This window comes from Mauremys mutica, chromosome 7 (genome assembly GCF_020497125.1).
Source record: "Mauremys mutica isolate MM-2020 ecotype Southern chromosome 7, ASM2049712v1, whole genome shotgun sequence".
Lineage (NCBI taxonomy): Eukaryota > Metazoa > Chordata > Testudines > Geoemydidae > Mauremys > Mauremys mutica.
Window position 1 is genome coordinate 22,741,897 of NC_059078.1, and position 25,236 is coordinate 22,767,132.

The 25,236-nt window shown below is 40.4% G+C and overlaps 1 protein-coding gene across 5 annotated transcripts in view; it reads left to right on the forward strand.

Annotated features, from left to right (window-relative positions):
- Positions 1–25,236, forward strand: part of EEFSEC (eukaryotic elongation factor, selenocysteine-tRNA specific) — a 187,085-nt gene that overhangs the window by 58,840 nt on the left and 103,009 nt on the right. For all 5 annotated transcript variants that reach the window (XM_045025148.1, XM_045025147.1, XM_045025149.1 and 2 more), the window contains exons 2-4: positions 5,517–5,724; positions 13,496–13,592; positions 17,679–17,843. In XM_045025148.1, coding sequence (XP_044881083.1) covers positions 5,537–5,724; positions 13,496–13,592; positions 17,679–17,843 — 450 coding nt within the window. In that variant the 5' untranslated portion in view covers positions 5,517–5,536. The remainder of the gene's footprint in view (positions 1–5,516; positions 5,725–13,495; positions 13,593–17,678; positions 17,844–25,236) is intronic.

Below are 25,236 nucleotides of genomic sequence, written 5' to 3' on the forward strand. Positions count from 1 at the left end.
TACCTGAATTAAAAGCTTTCTTCAAGTGAGATTATATACACAGTAGTACATTTATGTAGGTTTATCCTTACTTGTGGTTTCCCTATTCCTGAAGTCCTGAGATATAGTAGAAAATAACATATAAATGTTTCAGTTCTTTTTGTTGACTGAAATTCAACATTGTGGTGAGTTGGTTGCTTGGTGTTTTGAAGACTATTTAACCTGTAAACATGAGGCTGTTAGTTTCTCACATCTCCTTTATTACCTGTAAGATATTTTTAAAACAATACTGAAATTGCCTCTTTCCAGTATATGCAGTTAGTAGCTTTGCCATTTTTGCTCCAAGTGAGCTTCTGATTTTCATGAGGAGAAGTCTGGCTATTATATTCACCTCTTGTGCATCTTAGCTGACTTTTCCTGATTACTCTACTCCAGTAGCTCTACAGCTATGATCCATGGATTGCAAGTGGTCTAAGTAGCCCTTCTACAGAATGAAACCAAATTTGAGAATTAAGAGGAGGAGGACTAGGGAATAGAGAAGAGAGGTAGGTCAGTGAGAAGATCTGTCCCTTTTGAAGTCATCCAAAGAGAGGAGGTGGGACTGGAAAACTACTGCTGTTGCTATTATTATTATTTCATTAGTTATAATATGATAGTGCCCAATGGGCCCATCAGCTTTAGAAACCACATTGTGTTAAGGACTGTACAAAGACATATGAAGACATGGTCAATGCCTTGAGGAGTCTGCAGTCTACATAAGTATGTTGGAGCGGTCTTCATCTTCCCCTTTGTTCCATGATTGCAATGAAGATGTTTCTGGGGATTTGTCCTGCTTTGAGCAGGGGGGTGGACTAGATGATCTCCTGAGGTCCCTTCCAACCCTGATATTCTATGATATTCTATGTTGATTCTTGCCATTCTGTCTAGATACTCTACCAAAATGTGTGATCTGTCCTTTGTTCACGGGATACCTTCTGTTATACATTATTACTATTATTATATAATATTATTTCTTTATTTTATTGAGCCCAGTCAGCATGCTAAGCACTGTATAGAATATAGAGAAGGTAAGGTCCCTGCTCCAGAGAGCTTACAGTATAATGAGACTAACAAATCTTTACTGTGTGTGTATAATTATGTTTTTATCAGGCAGTCTTGGATCAATGTGTCATTTCTTGGATGTCCTATAAGAGCTGTCTCCTTGGGTTTTTCACTTATCCCTCATCTCTCCTCTCTCTCTGTGTTTGTCTTCTCTTTTCCTTTAGGTTGTTCCTGGTAGACATTCTGCACCTGCTCTCCTTATCTGGACTGCTGTTGTCAATCATTTCATTATTATTGTTTGTTATTTGTATTGTTGTAGTATCTAGGCATCCCAATCAGGGCTGTATTGTGCTAGGTGCTGCTCATGTATGCAATGAAAAGACAGTTCCTGTCCTAAAGAGCTTTATTGTGGCCACCTCCAGGATAAAACTAGATAGCAAGAAGTTAAAGTGCTGTTTATACTTACAGCATTCTCTAAACAAACAGGAAAAAAAAGTGTGCATTTATCTCTGATTAAAATCTTATATAAAAATATGCTATACAGGTGTGGCCTTTGGACTCCTGGTTAGTTGCCTTTTGACCTTCTGTGATGCAAAGCTTGTGTAACAGGGACCTAATAAATTTAATCATTTAGATTTTTCCCAATAGTCAACCTAAACAGTTCTTCTTGTACCTTGATGTTTACACCCTTCAGCTGTCATCTGGCCAATGTTTACATATTTATTTTTCTTACTCCTTCCCATGAAAGTTGTTGGTTTATAGTTGATGCAATTATTTTTATTTAATAATTTCATATTTTGACTATGGTGCTGCTGTTGGTTTCTTAAATAAACCTCAGCAGAATGTTAAAAAAAATTGTCTGGAGGTGCTAATAGATGCATAAATATCACAGTTAGTGGCATATGTAATGTTTGCTTATAATAAAGTTTTTGAAAGAAACTGCAATAAAATGCCATTAAGGCTGCAACATAAATTAGCAATTGTATAGACACTGCACATGAAGGCTGCAGTGCAATCTTTATCTTTTGTCAGTGGGCTTAGATATTGTAGAACATATGGTGTCAGATTAGCCACCGTTCTCAAAGGCAAGTTTCTGATCTCAGGTACCCTGGTTTAAATCTGGACTGAGATCAAAATTTGGCCGAGAGTGTCTCTAGAGACACATATTTACCTTGTCATAGTAATTAGTTGGAAGGGGGTGAGCTAAAGCATACGGTGCATCCACCATTACTTTAATGGTTATATGTCTTAAATATAATGATCGCTAATAATGTTAAAATCAGCCAAGAAGTTAAGGCTAATGGTTCATTCACATTCATTTGAACAGGTATTAGCAATGTAGGAAGAGTATGTGTGCAATAAAGCTTAGTACAAAACATCCTTTCATTACAGTTGTAAAAACAAACCAACCTCCCCCCTGCTGTGTGTGCTCAGAACTAGTGTGTTTTTTTAATTCAAATATTAACTAATTTAAAATATTTTTACCTCACTTAAAGTACTGAGACTTGTTCACATTCAGAACTATCTATCTGCATAATTTTTCTTATTATTACATTTAAGCCATTTGGGTATGGAGTTTAGTGCCTCCGCGCCCCCTCAAAAATGCGGTTTCATGCTATTTTATACTGTAATTAAAAACCGCTTAAAGGAGTAAAACAATTTCTCCAATAACAAAAACAGAAAATGCCTTTGGAGGGATAACACATATGCTAAGCTTGCCTCATGCCATTTTTAAATGATTGAGATACTGCATGAGAAAATGCTGTGCTAACTACACTGCTATGATAATGATCCTGCTGTAGCTTAAAAGGAGTCTTCATGCAGTATTACAAGATGAAAAGCTTTGATAGGTTGAAAGTAGTCATTTATAACTGTTAATTTTTGCTGCTGCAGTTCCCACCCACTCACTCACCCATGAAATCCACTCTCAGAATGATTTCCTATCCTGAGTTCATGGGAATTATAAACAAGGCTGTCTGTTTCCATGTGATGGCCTATGGAGAAGATTAAGCAAAAAAGTGGGAGTGGGGGGGAGGAGAGAGAAAAGGAACAATTATGTCAATTTCTTATTCTTAATAAATGTTTCAGGAAAATATTAGAAGCACTAGAAACTGGAATCCTGGGTACTGTAAATAATGATGCTAGATTTGTCACCTTAGTTTCTTTTAGCATTTTGTTATTCTTGAAAAACGTTTTGTAGATCACTGCAATTCTCTACTAGTTCAGCTTTAGACCTTTACCTTTTTTAGATTGAGCTTTGCTATATTAAGGTCCATTGCACATGGCTTTCTAGTGCTTCATTTACAACATGCTCCTCTGAAACAGCCTCTGAGTATGTGAGTGGCACTGATGCACATCTTTGTTTGCTGATCAGTTATGTGTATCGATATCCTAGCAGGAAAGAGATAGAAGGGTCCTGAATGTGTGCATAGTACGGTCCAGAGCTGTCCAGCCTTCAGAACCCTATCTGAAAACCAGTTTAGTCAATAATGGGAATCTTCACTTAGTAATATTATCACAAGTTCTAAATATCATTAATAAAAATTGGAGGAGAAATGAGGCCATGAGAACTCTAGATAAATTTAGACTCAAAGTGAATTACATTCCTCTCAGTGAAGGAGTGGGGATGTGGGAAATCTGCCTGTATTTGTTCAGCTGTTGGAGAGATCTGAAGTGCACGTACTGTACATGCTTTAATTCAAGGCAGAATGACAATATACTGTGGTGTTTTAATCAATTCCCTCAATGTCAGAAAAGTATATAAATCACGTGACTTAAAAAACTTGTTTTAATGTATTTAGAATGGATTAAAATGACCATTTGGCAGTTTGAATGTTAATATTCTTGGAAAAGCACTTCCTTCTATGCCAAGTTTTGGACACCAGCAGAAGAGGACGAAGCTCAGCTCTCACTAATTAAAGAGCAGAATGTTTCCTAAATCTCCCTCTTGTTCTGAAGTATCCTGTTAATTCAGATATTCCTGCACACCAGTCAAAAACTATTATCCAGTGTTATCATAGAGCACCGAAAATTATGTAACCATAATCGTTGTCAAATCATGTCACTCATTCAGCTTCCCCTCCTCTGCTTTTTTGCTTCTTAACATTCAAACACAAAACTATTATTGTCAGCTTGTGGAAGAGGGAACGAAGAGGATTACTGTTCCAGCAGGGGTTATTTCTTCATCACCTTTTCATTCTTTTATGTTTTTTTCAGTGAATCCTGCACACCCCTCTTTTGGCTGATGCTTCCCAGAATGTTGCTCCATAAAGCTCCAAAGGAGATCTTGAAAAGGGAAAATTAACCTATTTGAAGGATCCCAGTTTATCCTTGTCACAGTTGTAATAGTTTTTGGCCATCACTGATAGACTATTTGCACTGGTTTATTTGCTGGTGTTCTCCCTTCACACTTGCATTGAACCTCTTTTACTCATTTTATAAACTAACACCAAAATTTTCAAACCTGGGTATCTAAAGTTAGGCTTCTAAATCCATACTTAAATACCTATATAAAAGTGGTTTGATTTTCAAAGGTGCTGAGCACACATGCAGCTCCCTTGATATCACTGTTTAAATGTCCCAAGCCAGTATTTTTATTTCAAACCTTTAAAGATGTCATGAGGGGAAGGTGGCAGATATTTTTTTCTGTACTTTTAAGTGAGTACTGTCAAGTATTTCTGAATTTTCCATTTGTTTGCGCACACTTAGGAGCGTGAAACATTTCTTTCCTTAGTGGCTTTGTTCTGTGATGTTTAAATTTAATTTTACTACTTTGTTTTTACTGTGATTCTTATGGAGTCTAGACCATTGTGACTTCATTTTCTTCTTTATGCAACAGCACTCTTAAAAATGTTAATATAGCTCTGCAAAGAGAGTTTCAGCTGTTTGGTTTTGTCTTCAAACAAATAATGAAACATAGATTACAATCAAAAGAGGATACTGAGAAATAATCATGTTAGTAATTATGGAAAGATCTAATGAAGACTCAGTATTAATACTCCGGCAGTAAAATGTGTTTACCTTTGCAGCAGCATGAAATGTCTAACCCTGTTGCCCTCACTATGGAGTGTGACCCAATGTAAACAGTGTATATATGATCTCATTGTAGCATATTAATCTCGGTTTACAGTGTGTTACTGAATTAGTTGAGATGTATGTTTGTGTTACAGCAAAGATCAGTTCTATAATAAATATATTGCCCAAGTCCTTAATGTGAGACTGTCACTATGGTGCAAAAGGTAAACTGTTTAGTCTAACAACCTTGGATTTCTTTGTGTAGCTATTTTTTGTGTAATTATACTGTATCTTGCAATTCCTTGAGTTTTCAAATGGCATTGAACAAAAACAGGCTTTCTGTTTTCACCTTGGCTTCGTGTTTTATTTGTGTGAGTGTATGTATCGATACATTATGGACAATGTTTACAGAAACACCCTTTAGAAAGAGGGTCTCTAACTCTTTCATACTGGTATGATACTGACATTGACTTCTCTTCCAGGTGCCCAGATTATTGATTTGATGATGCTCGTCATAGATGTGACAAAAGGGATGCAGACTCAGTCAGCAGAGTGCTTGGTGATTGGGCAGATTGCCTGCCAGAAGATGGTAGTAGTTCTGAACAAAATAGACCTTCTTCCAGAGGGGAAGAGACAAGCTGCCATTGAGAAGATGACGAAGAAAATGCAGAAGACTCTGGAAAATACAAAGTAAGTTACCAAAGATATTCTTCTAATGTAAGAAGACTTATTGTACATCTACATACTTCTCAAAGATGCTTTCACATACACCTTGGTTAGATCAGACACAGGCATAAAGAGATCTCATGTATGGATGCATAGAAAATGATAGCGGTGTGTGTCCCCCCACACCCTCCCCCAACCCAAGAAATTAAAACCCTATCTTAAATTTTGCATCTGACCCCTGAGCAAGATTTTTAAAAGTGGCTTTTGGTTGCTGTGATTTTTGGTGCCCAGTTTGAGACAACTCCAGAGGGTGGTTGCTCAAGTGCCTAGCATTAAAAAATATGTCAGCTAGCTATGATCAAATACAACTGTTTCTATCTACACTAGGTGCTAAGAGATGTTTTAAAATGTGCCATTTAACATGTGTTAGTTGACACACCTCAGTTTTTCAGTGTAGACAAGAACTTTGTGAGTTCTGTGTTATTCTTTTGGGTTAATTTGCTGCACTTGCCCTGCTGTGTGCTCCAGCTGCTCACTGTGGTCATTAAAGATCTCATGGTGGCTGCTTCGTTCCTAAGGTCATGTCAACAATAAGGGGACTATAGCAGCATAGCTAATGTGCGGTAGCTATGCTGGCCTAACCCCATAGTGTCTACACTGCCACTTTCAGCGCTAAAACTTTAGTTGTTTAAGGGTGTGAAAAAAACACCTCCCTGAGCAGCAAAAGTTTTAGCGCTGAAAAGCGCCTGTATAGACAGTGCTTTATCTCTGGGAGCCGTGCCTCCAGTGATAAAGCTACCCCCCTTTTCAGGTGGTTATTTTTTTTATCACTGGGAGAGCTCTCCCTCGGCGATAAAGCATGACTACACTGCCCACATCACAGCGCTGCTGCGGCTGCGCTGTAATGTGGGCAGTGTAGACATACCCTTAGACTACAATGACAAAAGGGATTTTTCTGTTGCTGTAGGAACACAACCTTTGAGCAGACATGCCAAACCCAGAAAAAAGCACAGAAATTGGGCTTGTTTTTGGCTTAATTGACTTGCGAGTTGCTTGTGGGCTAGTTTTTTGCTTTGTAGCTTGTTGCTTGTTGTAGCTTGTTGCATCTTTTTTTTTTATCGGCTCCCAGCAAGCAGGGGCAAGGTGGGGAGAGAGCCGGGGGTGCACAGTGGGCCCACCCACAGTCCCAGACTGCACGCTGTGGGGATCTAGTCACAGAATGTTGGGGTTCTTAGGGATTGGCTTGTTTTGACCTTGTTTTGAAATGGGTTTAGCTTGATTTTTGGTTTATTGTGAAAGTGGGGGGTGCCTATTTACCGCGTGAAAGTTGGCAATGATGCCTTTGAGTGATGGTAGCTACATTGATGGACGCATTCATCTGTTGACCTAGCTGCATCTACAATGGAGTCAAGTCGGCATAACTACGTTGCTCAGGTGTGTGGATTTTTCACACCCCTGAGCACCATAAACTACCTTGCCCTAAATTTTAATTGTAGAGTTGTCTTCAGTGTAATGCTGTAAGAAACAAACCAGAATTAATCAATTTAAAGGCTCTCTTTGAATTCAGCTCAGATAAAACAACAGAGGTAAAATCTCCTGGTTTAAAAAAAAAAGATTTGCCCTTTGGCTTATGGGGTTGTAACACTTTCTGCACTCCAGGGAATCTTGTCAGCTGCAGAGAGAGGGAGGAGACGTTAGGGTCTTTCCTGAATTGAAGGTGAGAAGTGTGATTGGTCTTAATGGGAAAAGAACAGTGTGATGGATGGCTTAAATGAGAATATGGAAGAATATGTGTTTGAGATTGGGATTATCAATTTGATACAATAAAAATAATACTTTTGAATTAAGTAATATGTGTTGAGTGTTTTGAGATCCTCGAATACCAGTGTAGCCTCTCAACTCCCCTAGGGGCAAGGCTACAAGGTACTATCTCCTTTTTATAGATAAGGAAATTGAAGCACAGATGGGTGAAGTGTTTTGTCCAAGGTCATGCTGTGGAAAGAATTCTGACTCATACTTAGCTAGCTGCTAAATCACATTTGTTCCCAATGGCAGGCGTAAGAGCAGACGTTAGATTGAGCATTTGAAGGTCAGGATTTTACCAGTGCTAGAGGAGCCAGCAGATCTTGCTTGTGTAAGTCACCTTATATTTAACTTATTTTTGATGGTAGGATAGTGTCCCCGCTCATCTGAGCAATCTGAAAATCTTAGATTTTATCAACTTCTGTTTTTTAGTCTGTTTCCTTTTGATCAGTACAGCATAGATGTCACTAGAGTGAAGTTTCCTCTTGTGTACATAGTACAGAGACAAAATTCTGCAACTTGTGACTCTCCTTCATAGAGAGCAAACGAATATAAAGCAACTTGTTTTCCCCTTCATGTAGATTGAGAAACTCTCCATTTTTATTACTTTTTATGGGTGCAGGTACCTGTAACTTGGTCTGAGATTGCTTAAACTTTTCTAATCCCCATCTCTGATCACACCAAATATATATGAGGTTTTCTTAGCTGTGCCTTTTTGTTAATAAAATTCATTGATCAGATAAAATGATCACACTTGCATGGCTGTTGCATAAGAATTCAGATTTGTTATTCACAGCTAAAGTGGCCATCAGACTGCAAAAATGAACAACTTAAACATAAAGGTTTAATTTTATCTCATAGTTTTTCTACAATTTTATTTATGTGCTAGAAAGGTTGACCCACTGCACATCTCTTATCTTGAAACAGAAATGAAAATAATATTTCAATTTTTACATATTTCTTATCTGAGAAACAGTTCTATTTGGTACAAATAAGTTAAATTTTGAGAAAGTAATGATTTATAATAGTTTATCTTTGCAAACTAATCAAATGCTAGCAAAATGACAAAATAAAGATTCATGTTATTTTGCCTGAATGGAGATCATTACTCCTGCATGGCACTCTGGTCATAGGTTAAAGTTTGAGAACATACTGCAAATAAAGAGGAAAAATTACTTTTCTAGTATGAGGGTCAACACCTAATTGTCTGTGGAGTTTGGTTGTGGTCAAACCTATATTCAGAAAGCTAAAATTATAAATATATTGGAAGGAAACTAGAGTGTCTTCTCACAGTACTTCCCTGTACTGAATGCACATATACCCTCTTAACCCAATCCTTTCTTAAGAGCTGGGGAACACAAATAGGCCTTGCAGAGCATACTCTGAAAGTTGGCTGATTTTATCAAACTAAGGGGGAACGGAGTTCTAGAGTGAAACCTCTTACCTGCAAATGCTCTCTCTCCACCCCCTTGCTATTTAAGAAAAGGTCCTCTCAGCTGATCTCAACTGCTCTGGTTCCCCATGGAGACAGGTGGTCTTTCATAATGTTTTAGTTGAAATCATTTGAACTACAGATCCCGGGGAAGCTCATATATCAGATGTCTGTTGTCTTCCCCACCCATGCACAAAAAGATTCAACGTTCGGACATCAGATCTGTTGTTCGTGACCTGGGCTTATCCTAAAGTGCCAGCCCCACTGTGCAGCAGACATACTTTATTTCCTGACAGCCTCTTTCCTATCATCAACTCTGTGCTATCAAACACAGGCAATTTAAGCTGGTTTTGCATTTCCAAATGTCTCCTATTTATGGGATACCGCTGAGACCATTTGGCAGCCTGCCTTTTACCTCACGTACTCATCTGTAGTTCCTGGGGGAAACCTCAGTTACTAAAATATTGGTTCTGTCCATGCTATGGGTGTATCAACAACCAAATATAAAGTGTGGTTGCTAGTATGGTTGCAACTGTAGAGGGGACAGCGCTATAGACCCTGACAACAACATATTACAGCTCCTGCCATGTGACTTCAGTGCAATGGAGAAAGAGAATAGGGATGGTAAGAATAGCTCTATCATCCTTCTGCAGGTTTGGTGCTTTCAGAATTTGGCCTCATTTACAGTTGACGGTTCTGCAGATTGACACCTAAAATCAGTCAAAGCAAAAATATTTCACACCAGAAAATCAAAATCAGTGTTGTTTTTTTGCCTGGATTCCTTGTCCACACTAGCCTTTCTCTTTGTTTGGTGGAGACTAAAACACCACTTGCAATAAGTTATTTGTGGTGGAGTAAAGTAGTTCTAATAGGGTCCCCTTATGTTTGAATGTATTTCTAAAAGCAGCATGCGACCGCCTCTAGCTTATGTTACATGCGGTTTGTCTGGAAGGAGTGAGACACCTGGTTCAGCATTAATTTGTTCATTGGCCAAAAGTGTTTGGATAAATATAATTGAATTTCCAAAAGCTTAATGGCTGGAATTCTCAGTGCACATTTTTATCATCCTTTGTCCCTGGGAGCCTCAGACTTGTGGCATATAAACAGAGAAAATACCTTGTATACTGGATTAGTGTTTGATAACTTCTGCAGAGGGAGCACATTTAGTGATCATTCTCTTTTTATCAGTGAGCTGTCATTCCCCCCCTAGTTCTTGCCTTTTGAGATGAAAATCTAAAAGTTTAAGTTGGGAGAGGAGGAGAGCAAAAGGAATCCCATACACTCTGATTTTGTGACCTGTCTCTGTTGTACAGTAATTAAGTATTTATGAGAACTGAACACTTAGAGTATTTGAAGGTTTTTTCCTGCTCTTCTGCTTTTATCATCTTATTTTACTGGCCATTGTGACTGTGTGGGGGTTGTTTTGGCTTTTTAAAAAGACTCTCTAGCCTATTTAAGGTCCTGGTCCTTACAAAGGCAGGTTTTCATTTTGTTTCCTTTCAGAAGTTTTTAAAAAAAATTCATTGTCAAAATGAGTTATTAGATGAGATAAACCAATAGTTTGCATCTCACAAAAGGTATAATATTACGGATTCTTTCAGCTGCTTAAAAAAAGACTATATAGTACAGGGCTGAAGAATAAAATTGGTTACAAAAGGAAGTCTTAAACTCCAGGATTGAATTGGATGACGTAGTGGTATTCTCTTACGTTTTTCTCACTGGAGATGCCAAAACAAGGTGCCTGTTAAACAACCACTCACCTCTTCTTCCTAATATGTTTTGATCACCAGTTAAATTGTTAACACTGTTGACATTTACATTATAATCATTAGGCTTCAGAGTTCACATCCCCTGATATGAGTAGAGGCAAATTACAACACTATGGTTTCAGAGTGTCTGTAGACTCAGTCAGACATCACATCACTGTTTTATATCTGATTCACATTTTGAAGGTTGTCCTTGCAGTTATGACAGCTAGAGGATTTTTTTTTAATGAGTTTACAATCTGGAGCACAAGATGGGAACCAGAAAAAAGGGTCCAGCTTACTGAGCCCTCTACAAGCTGGCCCAGTTGGACCCATGCTTAAACTATAGCCTTCTGAGGCAAGCTGTAATCTTATTATTCATTCCCCAGGGAAGTCAGACCAGAAACTACAACAAAGAAAAATTAACAGTGTCAAAGGTTAAGTAGTAAATTCAGAGGCACAAATAGTACATTCTCAGAAGATGTCAATGTCCCTGCCTACAGGTATATGGGATCTTGGGGAGCAATTACCACACAGGTGGGGTGCCAATTAATTTCTTTATTAAAGGAAAAAGGAAGTAGGTGGGAATTTAACAATGAAATACGATGGGATGGGGTGTATAGGGTGTTTACAATAGACAATGATGGGGGGCGTTTCTTATTGAACAGTGTAGGGAGTTCTAACAGTGGGGTACAGTAAGTGGGGTTTGGCTCAATGGGATACAGTACAGTTAATAAGCAACTCAACTTTATAAAGGAACAACTCTAGATACGGTGTGGAATGTAAAACATACCAAAAGGAGATGCAAGACAAACTGGTAGCTTCTATATAGAATGGTCAACAATCTTAGATAGAATGTATTAAGTGGTTAGTGGCCTTATACACAATGTAACACAATAGTATCAATGCAAATACAAAGTATATCAGAAAGGTGGAGGCAACCAATGGGGTGTTATAATTACAAGTAAAATGTGAATCACAGTGCAATAATACAGTATGGGTGATAAGTGAAATTATGCAATGTAGAAAATTACTGACTTAATTTGTGAGGCTGTGATAGCAAGAGTGTACCCAAAGGCTGGGTCAAGAAACGGGGTGGGGGGGTGAATGATAGTGGCAACTGATGAGAGGTGCAGCTGCAAGCAGCGAGAGACTCTGAAGCCCTGCGGGGTAAGGACAATGGAGCAGTGTTGGGGGTGGGGGAAGCAGCAAGGGGTTTTGGAAGTTCGGAGGGTGATGCAGACGCGGAGGAAAAAGCAGCAAGGGGTTTGAGAAGTTCAGAGAGTGATGCAGAAGTGGGAGTAAAAAGCAGCAAGGGGTTTACAACCGGGAGACACGGAGAAGTACACAGAGGGGGAGATTGGAGCAGCAAAAACCTTATCTATCCTCTAACTTAATTAAACTTATATAAAATGACAAGCAGCTTATACAAAGTAACAAAACAGGTACAAAATACAACCAGGCAATGGCTTTTTAAATCTATCTTGACCAACGACTAGGCAAAACAACAAATATCACAATTCTAAGCAAAACTATAACAAGCAACTATACGGAGCAACAAAACAACGAACTATAGCAAGGCAGGTGAGACTTACAAGCTTTACAATCTTAACAAACTATGACTTATTAAACTAAAAAAAAAAACACCTATGGTGCACCTTATGCTATGGGGAAGTTACAGAGGGCAGAGTGGTATGTGCCCAGGATACAGCTCCCAAGGCAGCCCGCAAGGAAGCTAAGGGATGGTGGCTGCAGCAGTGGATACAGCTGAAAGCAGTGAGCCCGAGGCAAAGCCCACAGGAACAGAGCTTAGCAGCGGCACAAACTTATTTTTTAGAGTTTAAGAGAGGTTTTAAGACACAGACCAAGGTTTAGCTTGAGTCTGTGTGCTGCGGAGACAGAGGCAGCAGCTAAAATAATAAAATAAAAGTATAGAAAGTTTCATAGAGGGATTCTTACCAGTCCCCAAGGCAGCAGCAAAGGCAGAAGCAGCAAGAACATCAGAAGGCTCGGTACGGTCTTGATAATCAGGAGATCTCTCAGGCAGCAATTCGTTCTTCGTGGGTTTTTTTTTTCAAAAAACAGGGGTACGCTCAAAAATAAAACGAGAGCGGAGAAAGGACCCCCAGAACTCCTGGCTGATCAGACCAGGCAGCAGTGCAGGAACCTTTCTGAGGTCTGATCAGAAAATGTCTGGTTATAAAGGCAAACTTAGGCAGCTTCCCGCCAGCAACTCTGATTGGTTCCCCTTCTTACAGGGAGGAGAGAAGGCAGGGAAAAAACTGCAGGTAGGCATAGAACATGTCTGGGCAAGTTCTGAGCTCCCAGGTATGACTCATATGCTCAGCTATTTGGCCTTTAGGTCTTGCAGCTCTGGACATTGCCTACCCTACACCAAGCCCAGGTTTAACAAGGTGATAACAGGACTAACCCTTTGAACAGGGCAGTGGTCCCACTTAGCACGCAGCACAAGTGGCCATCCCTTTGAGAAGGGCAATGGCTCTTGTTAAACAACTTAAGGGGCCCTCCCTTTGAGAAGGGCAGAGGCCCTGGTAAACAACTTAACGGCCAGGGAGGGGCGGCCACAGGAGGAGAACAAAAACAAAATGGAGTAGGGGGACAGCTGTAAGAAACAAAATGGAATAGGGGAATAGCTGTAATAGACAGTCAATAATTCATTATTGTAGAACTAGATAAATCAATATATGAGGTAATTTCCTCATATGGATTGTCAGATGAGCTTTTATTACCATGTTCTACTTGTATGTGCAGCAGACCTGTGGTCTTATGGTGGGACGCTCTTTTTCTCTTTTAGGTTCCAAGGGTGTCCTATTGCTGCTGTTGCAGCTAAGCCAGGTGGACCAGAAGCCCCAGAGACTGTGAATCCACTAGGTGTTTCTGAACTAATTGAGGTACATGTTATGAAAAAGGAAAACACTGTAAAATATGGCCCAGTTTCTTAAGTTCTTTGGTGTTTCTGTAATAATATTTCACTCTAATGAATTCATGTGATATTAATGTGTGGAGTTCTAAGCACTTGTTTAGGAATCCATTCTAATTGAACAGACAAGTCAAGGCTGCTTGACCCAAAAGATGAATTATTGTATCAGATTTTTTCAGCAGCCCAATGCCCACGAGTGAAGAACTGCTGTAAAGAACTAACATGCTCAGTCCCAGTGGCAGTAACCAGCCACATACTAAGAAACTAGTACCTGTTCAGTGTTGGAAGATTTTTGTTATGGGTAAGCAAAGAAGTGTCTTGTAAAATTGTGAGGGATTGTTACGAGTAGTGAGTAAAATTAGTTTTAAAATTCTGCCAAATCCATGGAGAGAATCTTTTTATAATTACAGAAACAACTACGGTAAATTTAAAAAAAAAACCATTAAGGTTGTAAACTCAATCACTCAAAAGTTAGGAAATTTGGACAATCTTAGTTTGGCTCCCTTCTATGGATGCGTTATGATACAGTCATTAATTACATGATCAATTTTTTTTCCCCACATGAGCACTGCCTCGTTCAGTGTGCGGGATGGATGGTACTCAGTTAATGAGCAGTATTTGAATATTTTATTTTCTCATCATTGTTCAATGTGTGGCGGCTTATTTACTGGGCATTATTCAAACTTTGTTCTGACTACAGAATTATTCATTTCCTCATGGACTTTTCAAGGGTAATAGGTAAAGGTAATAATTGGAGATATACCAATCTCCTAGAACTGGAAGGGACCTTGAAAGGTCATTGAGTCCAGCCCCCTGCCTTCACTAGCAGGACCAATTTTTTGCCCCAGATCCCTAAGTGGCCTCCTCAAGGATTGAACTCACAACCCTGGGTTTAGCAGGCCAATGCTCAAACCACTGAGCTATCCCTCCCCCCAAGGGCAGTCATCACTATAGCATTTGAGTGCTTCACGCACATTAATGATTTTATTTTCACAACACCCTTGTGAGATGAGGGGGTAGTATTATTCCCATGATATATATGGGGAGCTGAGGTTCAGAGAGTTTAATTGTCTGCTGATTTTGGGTGCCCAATTTGAGATGCCTGTAACTGATTTTTCATAGTACTTAGCATTATATATAATTTCATATGTTCATAGCATTCCACTGAGTAGAGTTGCAGCTGTGAGTGTTCAGTACTTCTGCAAATCAGACCACTTTCCAACTTCTGCAACAGATGAGGTTGGGGTCATAGAGACAACAGCCTCCTTCATTACACCATGCTAATTCATTCCCACAGCATGGTCCTTCCTATGGCACTGACTTGAGGCAGGGGTCCTATTATAAAAATAGTTGATCATGCAATTAAAGACTATATATAATGGATATGCAGAAGGGGGCTGAATTAAGGCTGCACAGGAAACCTTAGTTTTGTCATTTCCTAACTTTTGAGTGCTTGACTTTGCAACCTTAATAACGTTTTTTAACATTACTTTTTGTGAACTTTCCCAGGTTTTTAAAAAAGCAAACTAAAAAACCCAAATTCCATTATATGGCATCATATTGTCATCTACATAGGTCATCAGCAGTGTTTGGAACCCTTTGATCTATCTCACAGATCTCTGCCACTTGAGCTAATGGAGTAACTGATAGCAATAATAGGTTGTCATCTTCTTATGTGGACCAGCCCTGTGGAAATAAGGCACCCACTTTGCCAGTGGGTTTCCTGGCTATTTGCTGATAGCAGCAGGAATGGTGAGCCTTGGGAATCTTGAGTTCCTCCAACCCCTTTAACCTGTGCATGTTTCCATCCTAGTCCTGTCTCTTCCTTTCCTCTGGCTCATTCCATTCGTGTTCTCTTTGTGTTCCCAGGCTTAATTCCTCAGGCATGTCATCCTAGTTCCGGTCTCCTTGCCCAACTAGTCTTGGTCTCCCCCGCCAGGCTCTCTACAGAGAGTCCCAACATCCCTCCCCCAGTTTCTCTCTGTCTATTTCCCATCCCTCTGTCCCAGTCTTTTTTCTCAGCCAAGCCCAGTTCTCCCCAGCCCTCTTGCTCCTTGTCATAACTGTCTCCTCTTCCTTACTCTTCTGCCCCATTCCCTCTCTCACTGGTTCACAATCCCAGTCTCTTTACCCAGTATGTCCTAGTGCCCCCTAACCCTTCCAGTTCTAGTCTCATTAGGTTCCGTGTCCCAATTTATTTTTCCCTCTCCCCATCCCCGTTTTTGTCCCCTCTGTGTTTGGATCAGGTGGTTTTCTCCTCCATGCTGGCTGTGTGCCAGGGGGGCGTTATTAATAGTACAGAAGAGACAGGCTTCCTTCTGTCAGTTCTGGTGCCTGCCTGCACCTTAGGACGGAGTTGCAATTACAGGAGAATCCAGCTTTGCCTCAATAGGCCTAGGCTTGAGCATGCTCATTTACAATGTGGGGATGACACATGCGCAGTCTAGGCACATGTAGGTGCTGTGAGGGGAAGAGTCATTTTAGCTGCTAAACTCTAAATATCTAAAGATATTTTCAAAGCTTCTAACTTGGCCAAATATGAATGGATTTTCACATGGGCAACAAAAGGCACATCCCTGGCATATAGGCTACTCCCTGCCAAATTACAAGTCCTTGCTCCCAAGTGGGGGATGTTAAAACTTTTCAAAGAAAATGTTACCAGGATTTTTTTAAATGACAAAACAGTATAGTTTTTCCTAACCTAATTCTTTGAAATGGCTGAACTGTTTTAGCTGAAACTTTCCAAAGAAATTCAGCCTGAGGCATGTAAAATTTCAGCCCAAACAGTTAATTTGACAAAGTTGTAAGCAACTGAACACATCATGTTATAATGGGAAGTGTCGGACAACCTTTATAGGTGCTTCTACCACCCCTATCTACAATAAACTGGACTGTTATTTTAGTGTGTTACTAGATTCTTATCATGTCAGAGTGTGGAGTGTGCAGTGCATTGGGTTGCTCACGGTGGATATCTGGGTTCAGATACTGGGTAACGAGACATTGGGTTTGATGTTAAATCCTTGTTGCTAGGAGACATATCTACATATCAAAACAACTGTATAATTTAGCACAACTTTCAGTTTCTGCTCAAGGGAATCTCAGTACTGTAAGAGCACACCAGTTCTGTGCAAACACTGCCATTCTTCCTCAGTATTTCATCCCTGCTATTTTAGTTCTGGACCTATCTCCCATTCTTCTACCAGAGCATCTCAGTCTTGACCCGCTGTTCCTGTCCTATGCCTTTTTATGAGCAAACACTAACAGTTGTACCATATTCAGCATGTATTACCATAATTCTCGCAATTGGGACTAGGATTGAGATGTGAACCAGGTCCCTGAACCATCACTGACCATACTACTGCAGCCCACAATAAGTAAGGTTTTTTCGTCTTGCTGTTGTATTTTAACAAACATTTTGTTAGTAAAATGCAATGAAATCCTAGCCTTGGTAAGCTTATCCTGAGCTTAATGAAGATGGCGCTTTTGAGAGAGAGAGAGAGAGAGAGAGCGAGCGCTATGGAAATAGTTTATTCCTCCAAGAAATGTCCACATAAATCCTAAATCAGTCTGATTTAAATTCTCTTGTCTTATTCCAACACAGTATTTCTTACAGGATGAGTTTTCTGAGGCATTTTAAGATTACGTATGTAGCAAACTCTCCTCCTTCAAATCTGAGAAGCTGTAGTGGTAAAATGCACTTTAAAATGGCACTGGCAATTATTTTTAAGCTAAGGAGTGCAGGGTTTTTCATTCTCTTTTGCCACAGTGTTTCTGTTTAGTTTCATAGGAGTTTTATCTGTAGCACAGTTTTGCTAACCAAGCTGAATGTGCAGCACCAAATCTTTCTGTGGCAGAAAATCAATCCCCTCCTGCTGCTGCTAAGTGTACATCTCTTCTGTAACATGCACAGTTTATTTGGCATTGGTCTATTTCAAGCTTGTTGTGGGACTCCTGAAGTCAGTAAAACTACAAGTTTATTGAATCAATCATCTCTTTTTGCATCATGCCTGTCATGACATTTCACCAAGACGTGGTACGTCTTTTGTCTGTCTTTCAGGTCCTGAAGTCTCAGGCTTACCTGCCAACAAGAGATCCCACGGGACCCTTTCTTATGGCCATCGACCACTGTTTCTCCATCAAGGGTCAAGGCACAGTGATGACAGGGACTGTTCTTTCTGGCTCCGTTAGCCTAGGTGATAATGTGGAGATTCCTGCCCTGAAGGTGAGTGTCTCTGTCCCCCAGCTCCACGAGACTGAGAGAGACTCAACAGGGAACAGCATGTTATTTTCTGTTTCTTAGTTTGTCCATTTATTTGTTAATTTCTTTATTTTCCTGTTGTGCTGCTTTAGCCCAGGCTGAGCAGGCAAGGATGGTAGAAACTCAGTCATTTGGGATATAGTATAACTTGTAACATGGCATTGTCCAGTGGCTTACAGAATCTCATTTGCAAGGGAAATGGAAGCTTGAAGGTGAGATTTAAAGAGAGGGGGCCCTGGAAGGAGAAGTTTTAAACAAACTAGGCAGCCAAAAAGAGTGGAGCCCCCCCCTTCTCCTTGCTCAACTTTACTGTCATGTGGAAGGGACAGAGAGGAGGCCAAGGTTAGTGCATTAGCTGTACAATGTCAAGTGGGCAAATTTGAATCTGATTTCCTAGATATGAAATGCCTAAGGACTCAGCAGTGCCCCCCACCCCTTCTTTGTGGGCCTTGCATTCTGGATACCAGCTAGCATAATGACTGGGGCTGTATAAGAATCAGGGTAGATTTCCTGAGATACGAGGAAACTAGGAAAATAAGAAAATGACAATAAGACGGCATGAAAGTGTTTGACGTACATATCTCTGCATGTGCCATGGATTTCTTGGATGTCAGCATATTCTGAGAGGGCTACTGGGTGACAGCATGTGGCTTGCTGCAGTTTGACATTTTACAGACCCTCGAGAAAGTCAAAAGGCCTTCCAAAAAAGCCCCTTTACATTTCTGTGTCAACTGAGCAGTTCCTTGCCATTTTTTTCTTTGAAATATATTATCCCTTAAAGGAGACTGGGCACCCCTGATGTGTCTGGTGGGGGAAGGTCCAATTCACAGGTGTTGGTTAGAATGCTCTGCCTCTGGTCTTATAGTTAACTAAGAGAAGTGAGCCAGGACTTAAGAAACATTCTGCAGCTGCTGATTTAAATGGACCCATCTAGTTGCACACTAACAACCGCCTTCCTTTGGCTGAAGAAACCTGGATGGGATTCCTTTTGGAGGTCATCAACATAACTCCTAGGTTAGAGGATGTCACTGCAGAAGTGTTATGAGGAGCTCAGACCCACACAGACTGAGCATGCTGCTTCCTCAGCTCTCCCCAGGCATTCTGGTCCAGTGAGGGCCTGGGCAAGGGGTTCTGATCTTTAGTGATAGACCAGAGCACTGTTTTAAATAGTATCTTTCCTACAAACTGTCTCTGCTAACAGAGTTATGCAATAGAGTTATAGGGATATAGTAAATAACAACAGAGAGAGTGAGCTATTAAGAGGGGGAGCTTATCACTGACCTTGGAACCAAAAGTAGGAGTGGGCTGATAAAGTTTGCGGATGACACGAAGTTGGGAGGTATTGCCAATTCGTAGAAGGATCGGGATATCCTCCAGGGAGATTTAGATGACTTTGTAAACTGGAGTATTAGTAATAGGATGAAATTCAATAGTGAGAAGTGTAAGGTTATGCATTTAGGGATGACTAACAGGAATTTTAGTTATAAGCTGGGGACGCACCAGTTGGAAGTAACGGAAGAGGAGAAGGACCTCGGAGTCCTGGTTGATCGCAGGATGACTATGAGTCGGCAATGTGATGTGGCCATTAAAAAAGCTAATGCGGTCTTGGGATGCATTAGGCGAGGTATTTCTAGTAGAGATAAGGAGGTGCTAGTCCCGTTATACAAGGCGTTGGTGAGACCTCATTTGGAGTACTGTGTGCAGTTTTGGTCTCCCATGTTTAAGAAGGATGAATTCAAACTGGAACGGGTACAAAGAAGGGCCACTAGAATGATCCGAGGAATGGAAAGCCTGTCGTATGAAAGGAGACTTGCGGAGCTCGGTTTGTTTTCCTTAACCAAAAGAAGGTTGAGAGGAGATATGATTGCTCTCTTTAAATATATCAGAGGGATAAATACCAGGGAGGGAGAGGAATTATTTCAGCTCAGTACTAATGTGGACACGAGAACAAATGGTTATAAATTGGCAGTCGGGAAGTTTAGGCTTGAAATTAGACGAAGGTTTCTAACCATCAGGGGAGTGAAATTCTGGAACAGCCTACCGAGGGAAACAGTGGGGGCGAAGGACCTCTCTGGCTTTAAGATTAAGCTTGATAAGTTTATGGAGGGAATGGTTTGATAGGATAACGTGATTTAGTCAATAGGTCAATAACGTGCGACCACTGGTAATTAGTACCGAGGGTCAATGTTGGGATATTGAAAGTCTTTTTCCTGAGTGTCTGGCTGGAGAGTCTTGCCCGCATGCTCGGGGTTCAGCTGATCGCCATATTTGGGGTCGGGAAGGAATTTTCCTCCAGGGTAGATTGGCAGTGGCCCTGGAGGTTTTTCGCCTTCCTCCGCAGCATGGGGCAGGGGTCGCTTGCTGGAGGGTTATCTGCTACTTGAAGTCTTTAAATCAGGATTTGGGGACTTCAACAGCTGAATCAAGGGAGAGAATTATTTCAGGAGTGGGTGGGTCAGCTTTTGTGGCCTGCATCTTGCGGGAGGTCAGACTAGATGATCATAATGGTCCCTTCTGATCTTAAGTTCTATGATTCTATGAGCTGAGTGAACAGGGGGAGGAAATAATTCCACAAATTATTTCTTCATGTTCAGAAATGAATCTTAATTTGTTAGTGACCCTTTCACATTTCCTTTGCATATTTTACTGCACAATCTTTTTCTAGTACAAATGCTTGCTAAGAATGAATACATAGCTTGGCTATTTGTCAAAAATGAATGTTGAATTGTATATTTTTTGTAAAATTTGCAATTTGTGCTTTGCTGATTGAAGAACAGTTCAAATTACAAATTTTACCATTGAATATACACATTGATATATTTGATTGTAAGACTTGCAGTTTGGATGAACTACAGGCCAAGAATTATTGGCTCAAGGATCTTCAGAAAATTTTTGGATGAATGCATTTGAGAATTACGTGCTCTGTTTGTGATAATATGTAAACAAAAAAAGGCAAAGTGTGTTGAGTAATTTATGTATTGCAGATTATTTTCCTCAGATTTATTAGGTGAAATAGGTAAGAGATAATTTAAAATGAGATTTGGAAAGAGATGAAGTCTGTTAGGCAGCAATGTGGGTGGGGGGGAATCTTTTCCACACATGAAGAGCTGCAGAGGAGGTGGCTTTTGCACCAACTGTGGTGAGATTGTGGGGAGGAATGAAGTTAGGGAAGGAGAAGACAAAACACTTTGCATTTACAGCATATAGCAATTTGCATATTAGGCTTTCTTAGCACTTTCAAACACTGATGAATTACAAACACTGATGAATTAATCCTTTTACGAGCTTGCTTAGGTAAAGCTCCCTGAAGGCAGAACCTGTCTCTTCTTAGTTCTGTAAAGTAATGCACAGTGTGGGAACTCATATTGTACCATTGACAGCTCATGAGGTAAGTCAGTGACATTATTCCCATTTTACAGAGAGAGGAACTGAGGCACAGAAAAGAGAGGCGACTCATCCTCCATCTTGCTTGTCCCACACAGAGTTGGGCTAGTATACCTACTAAAGGTGAAACCTTTTTCAGGCCTACAAGGTAATTGAGGAAGCACATTTCACAGCACACTGTGGTTCATGACTCTTACTGACCTTTCTTTGCCCCGACCCTGTGATAACTGAGATTGACAGCTGGTGCCCACTGGGCATTTGGGGACATTGCAAACCAGCTGTTTTTTAAAATTTGAGGAACCCTCTCACCAAATAAAGTGGCATCACTTTCTAATTCTACTAATGGACTTCGACATCTCTGACCGCTTGAACTTGCACAAAGGAGGGACACAGCAATTAAAAATAAACAGTGACATTCTCGAACGCCCAGTGCTTTCTCTGATTGAGGCTGAGAATGCCAACAGCGCTCGGATTCCTTTACCTACTAAAGTGCCTATGTAAATTGCCATCTGGGGTTGATTATACCGCAAAGAGAAAAATTATATATATGTGTTTGGCAAAAAGCTTTGACACAGCGAACTATTCTCTATCCAGGCAATTTAGTACCATTTGTTTGATAGTATTTGATTCACTTTGAAGAGCATGAACCTAGGATTTCTGCTATGAAAACATAATATTGGCAGAATTCTGATTCTGAATCCTTTGGGATTACTCCAATGGTCTTTAAATCTCCTCCTCCTCCCAGTTTACAAACTGCATTTGTTTATATAATGTGACATTTCTGCTACTACCTTTATAAAAACGGGTTCCGGGGCTGGGTAGTGAGGTTCTTATTTGTAATTATCCATTCATGTTAGGACTGATGTTAGTTAGTAAAACATATGTTTTGACATATTGTTGTAAGTATACCTTACTATGAGAATTTAGGTTAAAGCAGAGAGATGGTTAAAAATTCAAGATTTCAATACTACTAATACTTAGGGCTTGTGTACAGCAGTGGTTTTCAAACTGCAGGTCACAGCCCAGTACTGGGTTGCGGAATGTAAGGCACTGGGTCACGGCGGCTCTGGTCAGCACCGCCGACCGAGCCATTAAAAGTCCTGTCGGTGGTGCTGCCCAGCTAAGGCAGGCTAGTCCCTACCTGTTCCGACACCGCACTGCGCCCTGGAAGTAGCCAGCAGCAGGTGTGGCTCCTAGGCGAGGGGGCCATGAGGCTCTGCGCACTGCCCCTGCCCCGAGCACTGGCTCTGTGTGGTGCCTGTGGGCGAGAGTCGCACAGAGCCACTTGTACACCTCTGCCTAGGAGCTGGACCTGCTGCTGACTGCTTCCGGGGCACAGCCCATCTCAGAGCCCTGACCCCCTCCCATACCCCAACCCCCTTCCTCAGCCCAGAGCTCCCTCCCACACCCTGAACCCCTCATTCCTGGCCCCACCCTGCAGCCATCACCCCCCTCACCTCAACCCTCTGCATCAACCCTGAGCCCTTCCCACACCCCAAAGCCCTCATTCACAGCTCTGTTGGGTCATGGGCATCAACAGTTTTCTTCAACTGATTCGCCAGAAAAAAAGTTTTAAAACCACTGGTATGCAGGCCCATTTCATTTAGTTTGCAGCAAGCTGGTGTGTGACGCTACCCTCCAGTAGCCTGCCAGATGCAACCTAAATGTTGATGTAGTCAAGCGCTTAGTCTTTGTTTAGCACATTTTAATTAATAAATTGTGAAGTGCTTTTAGAAAGGTGGGTGAGTATCCTTAGCCTCATTGCACTGATAGGAAAACTGAGGCATGCTGTGGTTGTTACTTGCCCAGTATATTACCATAGTTGCTAGAGAGCCTGATCAGGATCATCAATGCGATAGGTGCGTTTGAAGATCAAAACTAGACCTGCTCCCTGCCCCAAAGGGCTTACAGTCATAAGAAAAGCTATTTAACCTGTTTTAAAAATGAAATTATTAATAAAAAATAAAAGTATAATTAGTCTGAGATGTCCTATTTAGAGGGTAAATGATGTTTTCTTGATATGCCTTGTTTGTAGAGCCTGCTGGGGTTCTTTTTTCTTTTAAGTTTTGCTATAACACATCATTACAACATTTTAATGTAAATTTCATTCAGCTTTCTTTTTTTATTTGAAATGCTATAAAACAGAAATAGGATAATTCAGAAAAATCTAAAAAAAAAAAAATTAGTGAAGTGAATTTAGTAGATGAATATAATTATGTCTTGGTGACCATCCTACTCATATAATTATTTTTTTAAAAAATCTTTAAATCCCAGATCAGTAACTCAAACATATACCTTAAAATTACAAATACACTTAAGCTTAAATATTTGTATTGGTCACTTACTGAGGTAGGGTTTCTGAGAGTTTTCCTTCGCTCCATTTCTAAAAAGAATTACTCACATAAGGTCGTATCCTGCTTGCTTTACGTATGCTGGGGGGGTTACTTATATAAGTAAACTGTGTATGATTTGGCCTGTGATAGTAAATATTCTACTTCAGATGCTTAGGATACCATCAGTTGTTGAATGTGAAAAGGGCTTATGAGCTCTATTTTGTGTAGTTAAGTAGTCGAGTAAGGACCTGACCTTAAGACCTTCAAATGGCTCTTCAGATATATTTGCCCTGACCTTTCAAAAGGGCTGAGCCCCCACAAATCATATTCATATTAGTAGGAACAGCAGGTGCTCAGCTTCTTTAGAAACCAGTTCCACTATTTTTTTTACATGTATTTAATGTTACTGAATCTGAATCTTAATATCTCAGATGTTTCAGTTCATTTTTTTCAAGCTTAACGTAGTTGCCATTCCTATAGTCTCTCTTTAATTTTTGAAAGAACAATTTTAAATTAATGCCTTGGACTTTGAATAGGCACTGGAAAACCTCTATATTTTTGCCTGCTCTCTGCAACATCTGTACCTAATAACTAATATACTGCATTTCTGTTCCTATTGGCAGTGGTTTGTATGAAGTGTTCTTACAGAACAGGTGTGATTTGGATAGGTTAGGGCTCTGAATTTTAGGGTTCATTTTATTCAGGACCAGGGAAAAGACACAGAAGAGAGGGAGGTAGATGTATATAAGAATGTTCATTCTTCCCCCCCCCCCCCCGCCTCCCTCTCCCTCCTCCCGCCGCTTGGTAGAGGAGAAGGGAAGAAAGCCAGAGGGAGAGCAGCCAACCTGAGCATTGCTAATACAAACCATACGTTATATATCTGGAGCTTGTATGTATTTAATGTGATCCTTTATGAGGGGAAAGTGGCTTGCCTAGTGCCATTTAATTAACTCTTCAAATGCTAAATTTGAAAACTGATTTGCAATTTTTTGGGTGATGCATATTCTGGGTACCCAGTTCTAGACAAGGAAGACTGGGCATAAACTCCTTCAAAGCCCCTTGGCCAGAAAGGGTTATTCAGAAGATGTGAATTCCTTCCTTACCGCCAGTTTAGGGATAAGTGCCTCATCTCGGCAATGCTTCTATCCTCTTAGAGTATAATAAAAGAATTATTCCAGTTGAAAGTGAAAAATGGGATCATCTAAACTTAATCTCTGATGGACATTTTTCCATGTTGATGAGACAAATGTGCAACTTGAAACAATTTGGCAGTATGTTGGTCTCTGCTTGGGAAAGGTATAAGAGATCTGATATATTAGGAGATGTCAAGTTGAACACGGAATAAAAACCCTAGGCAGGCAATGTTTCAGATGAGAATGGAGTTACTTTAGTAGAGTTGTTTGTATATGTGTGTGAGGGAGGAAGGGCCAAGGATGGTGGTACAGTGTCTTGCCTGAAATACACCTGGCTCTCCTAGTATTGTGAAACTTGTTCTGACATTGTAGTCTGCAGCTGGAGTTGTTGGTAAGTGATATACAGGATTTTCTGGTCAGGTAGTTAATAGACCTTCTGTCTCCAGTTGTCTAGAATCTGTTTTCAGAGGATTCAAAAAGTCCTTTCTGTGGGACTGCTCTCCATTT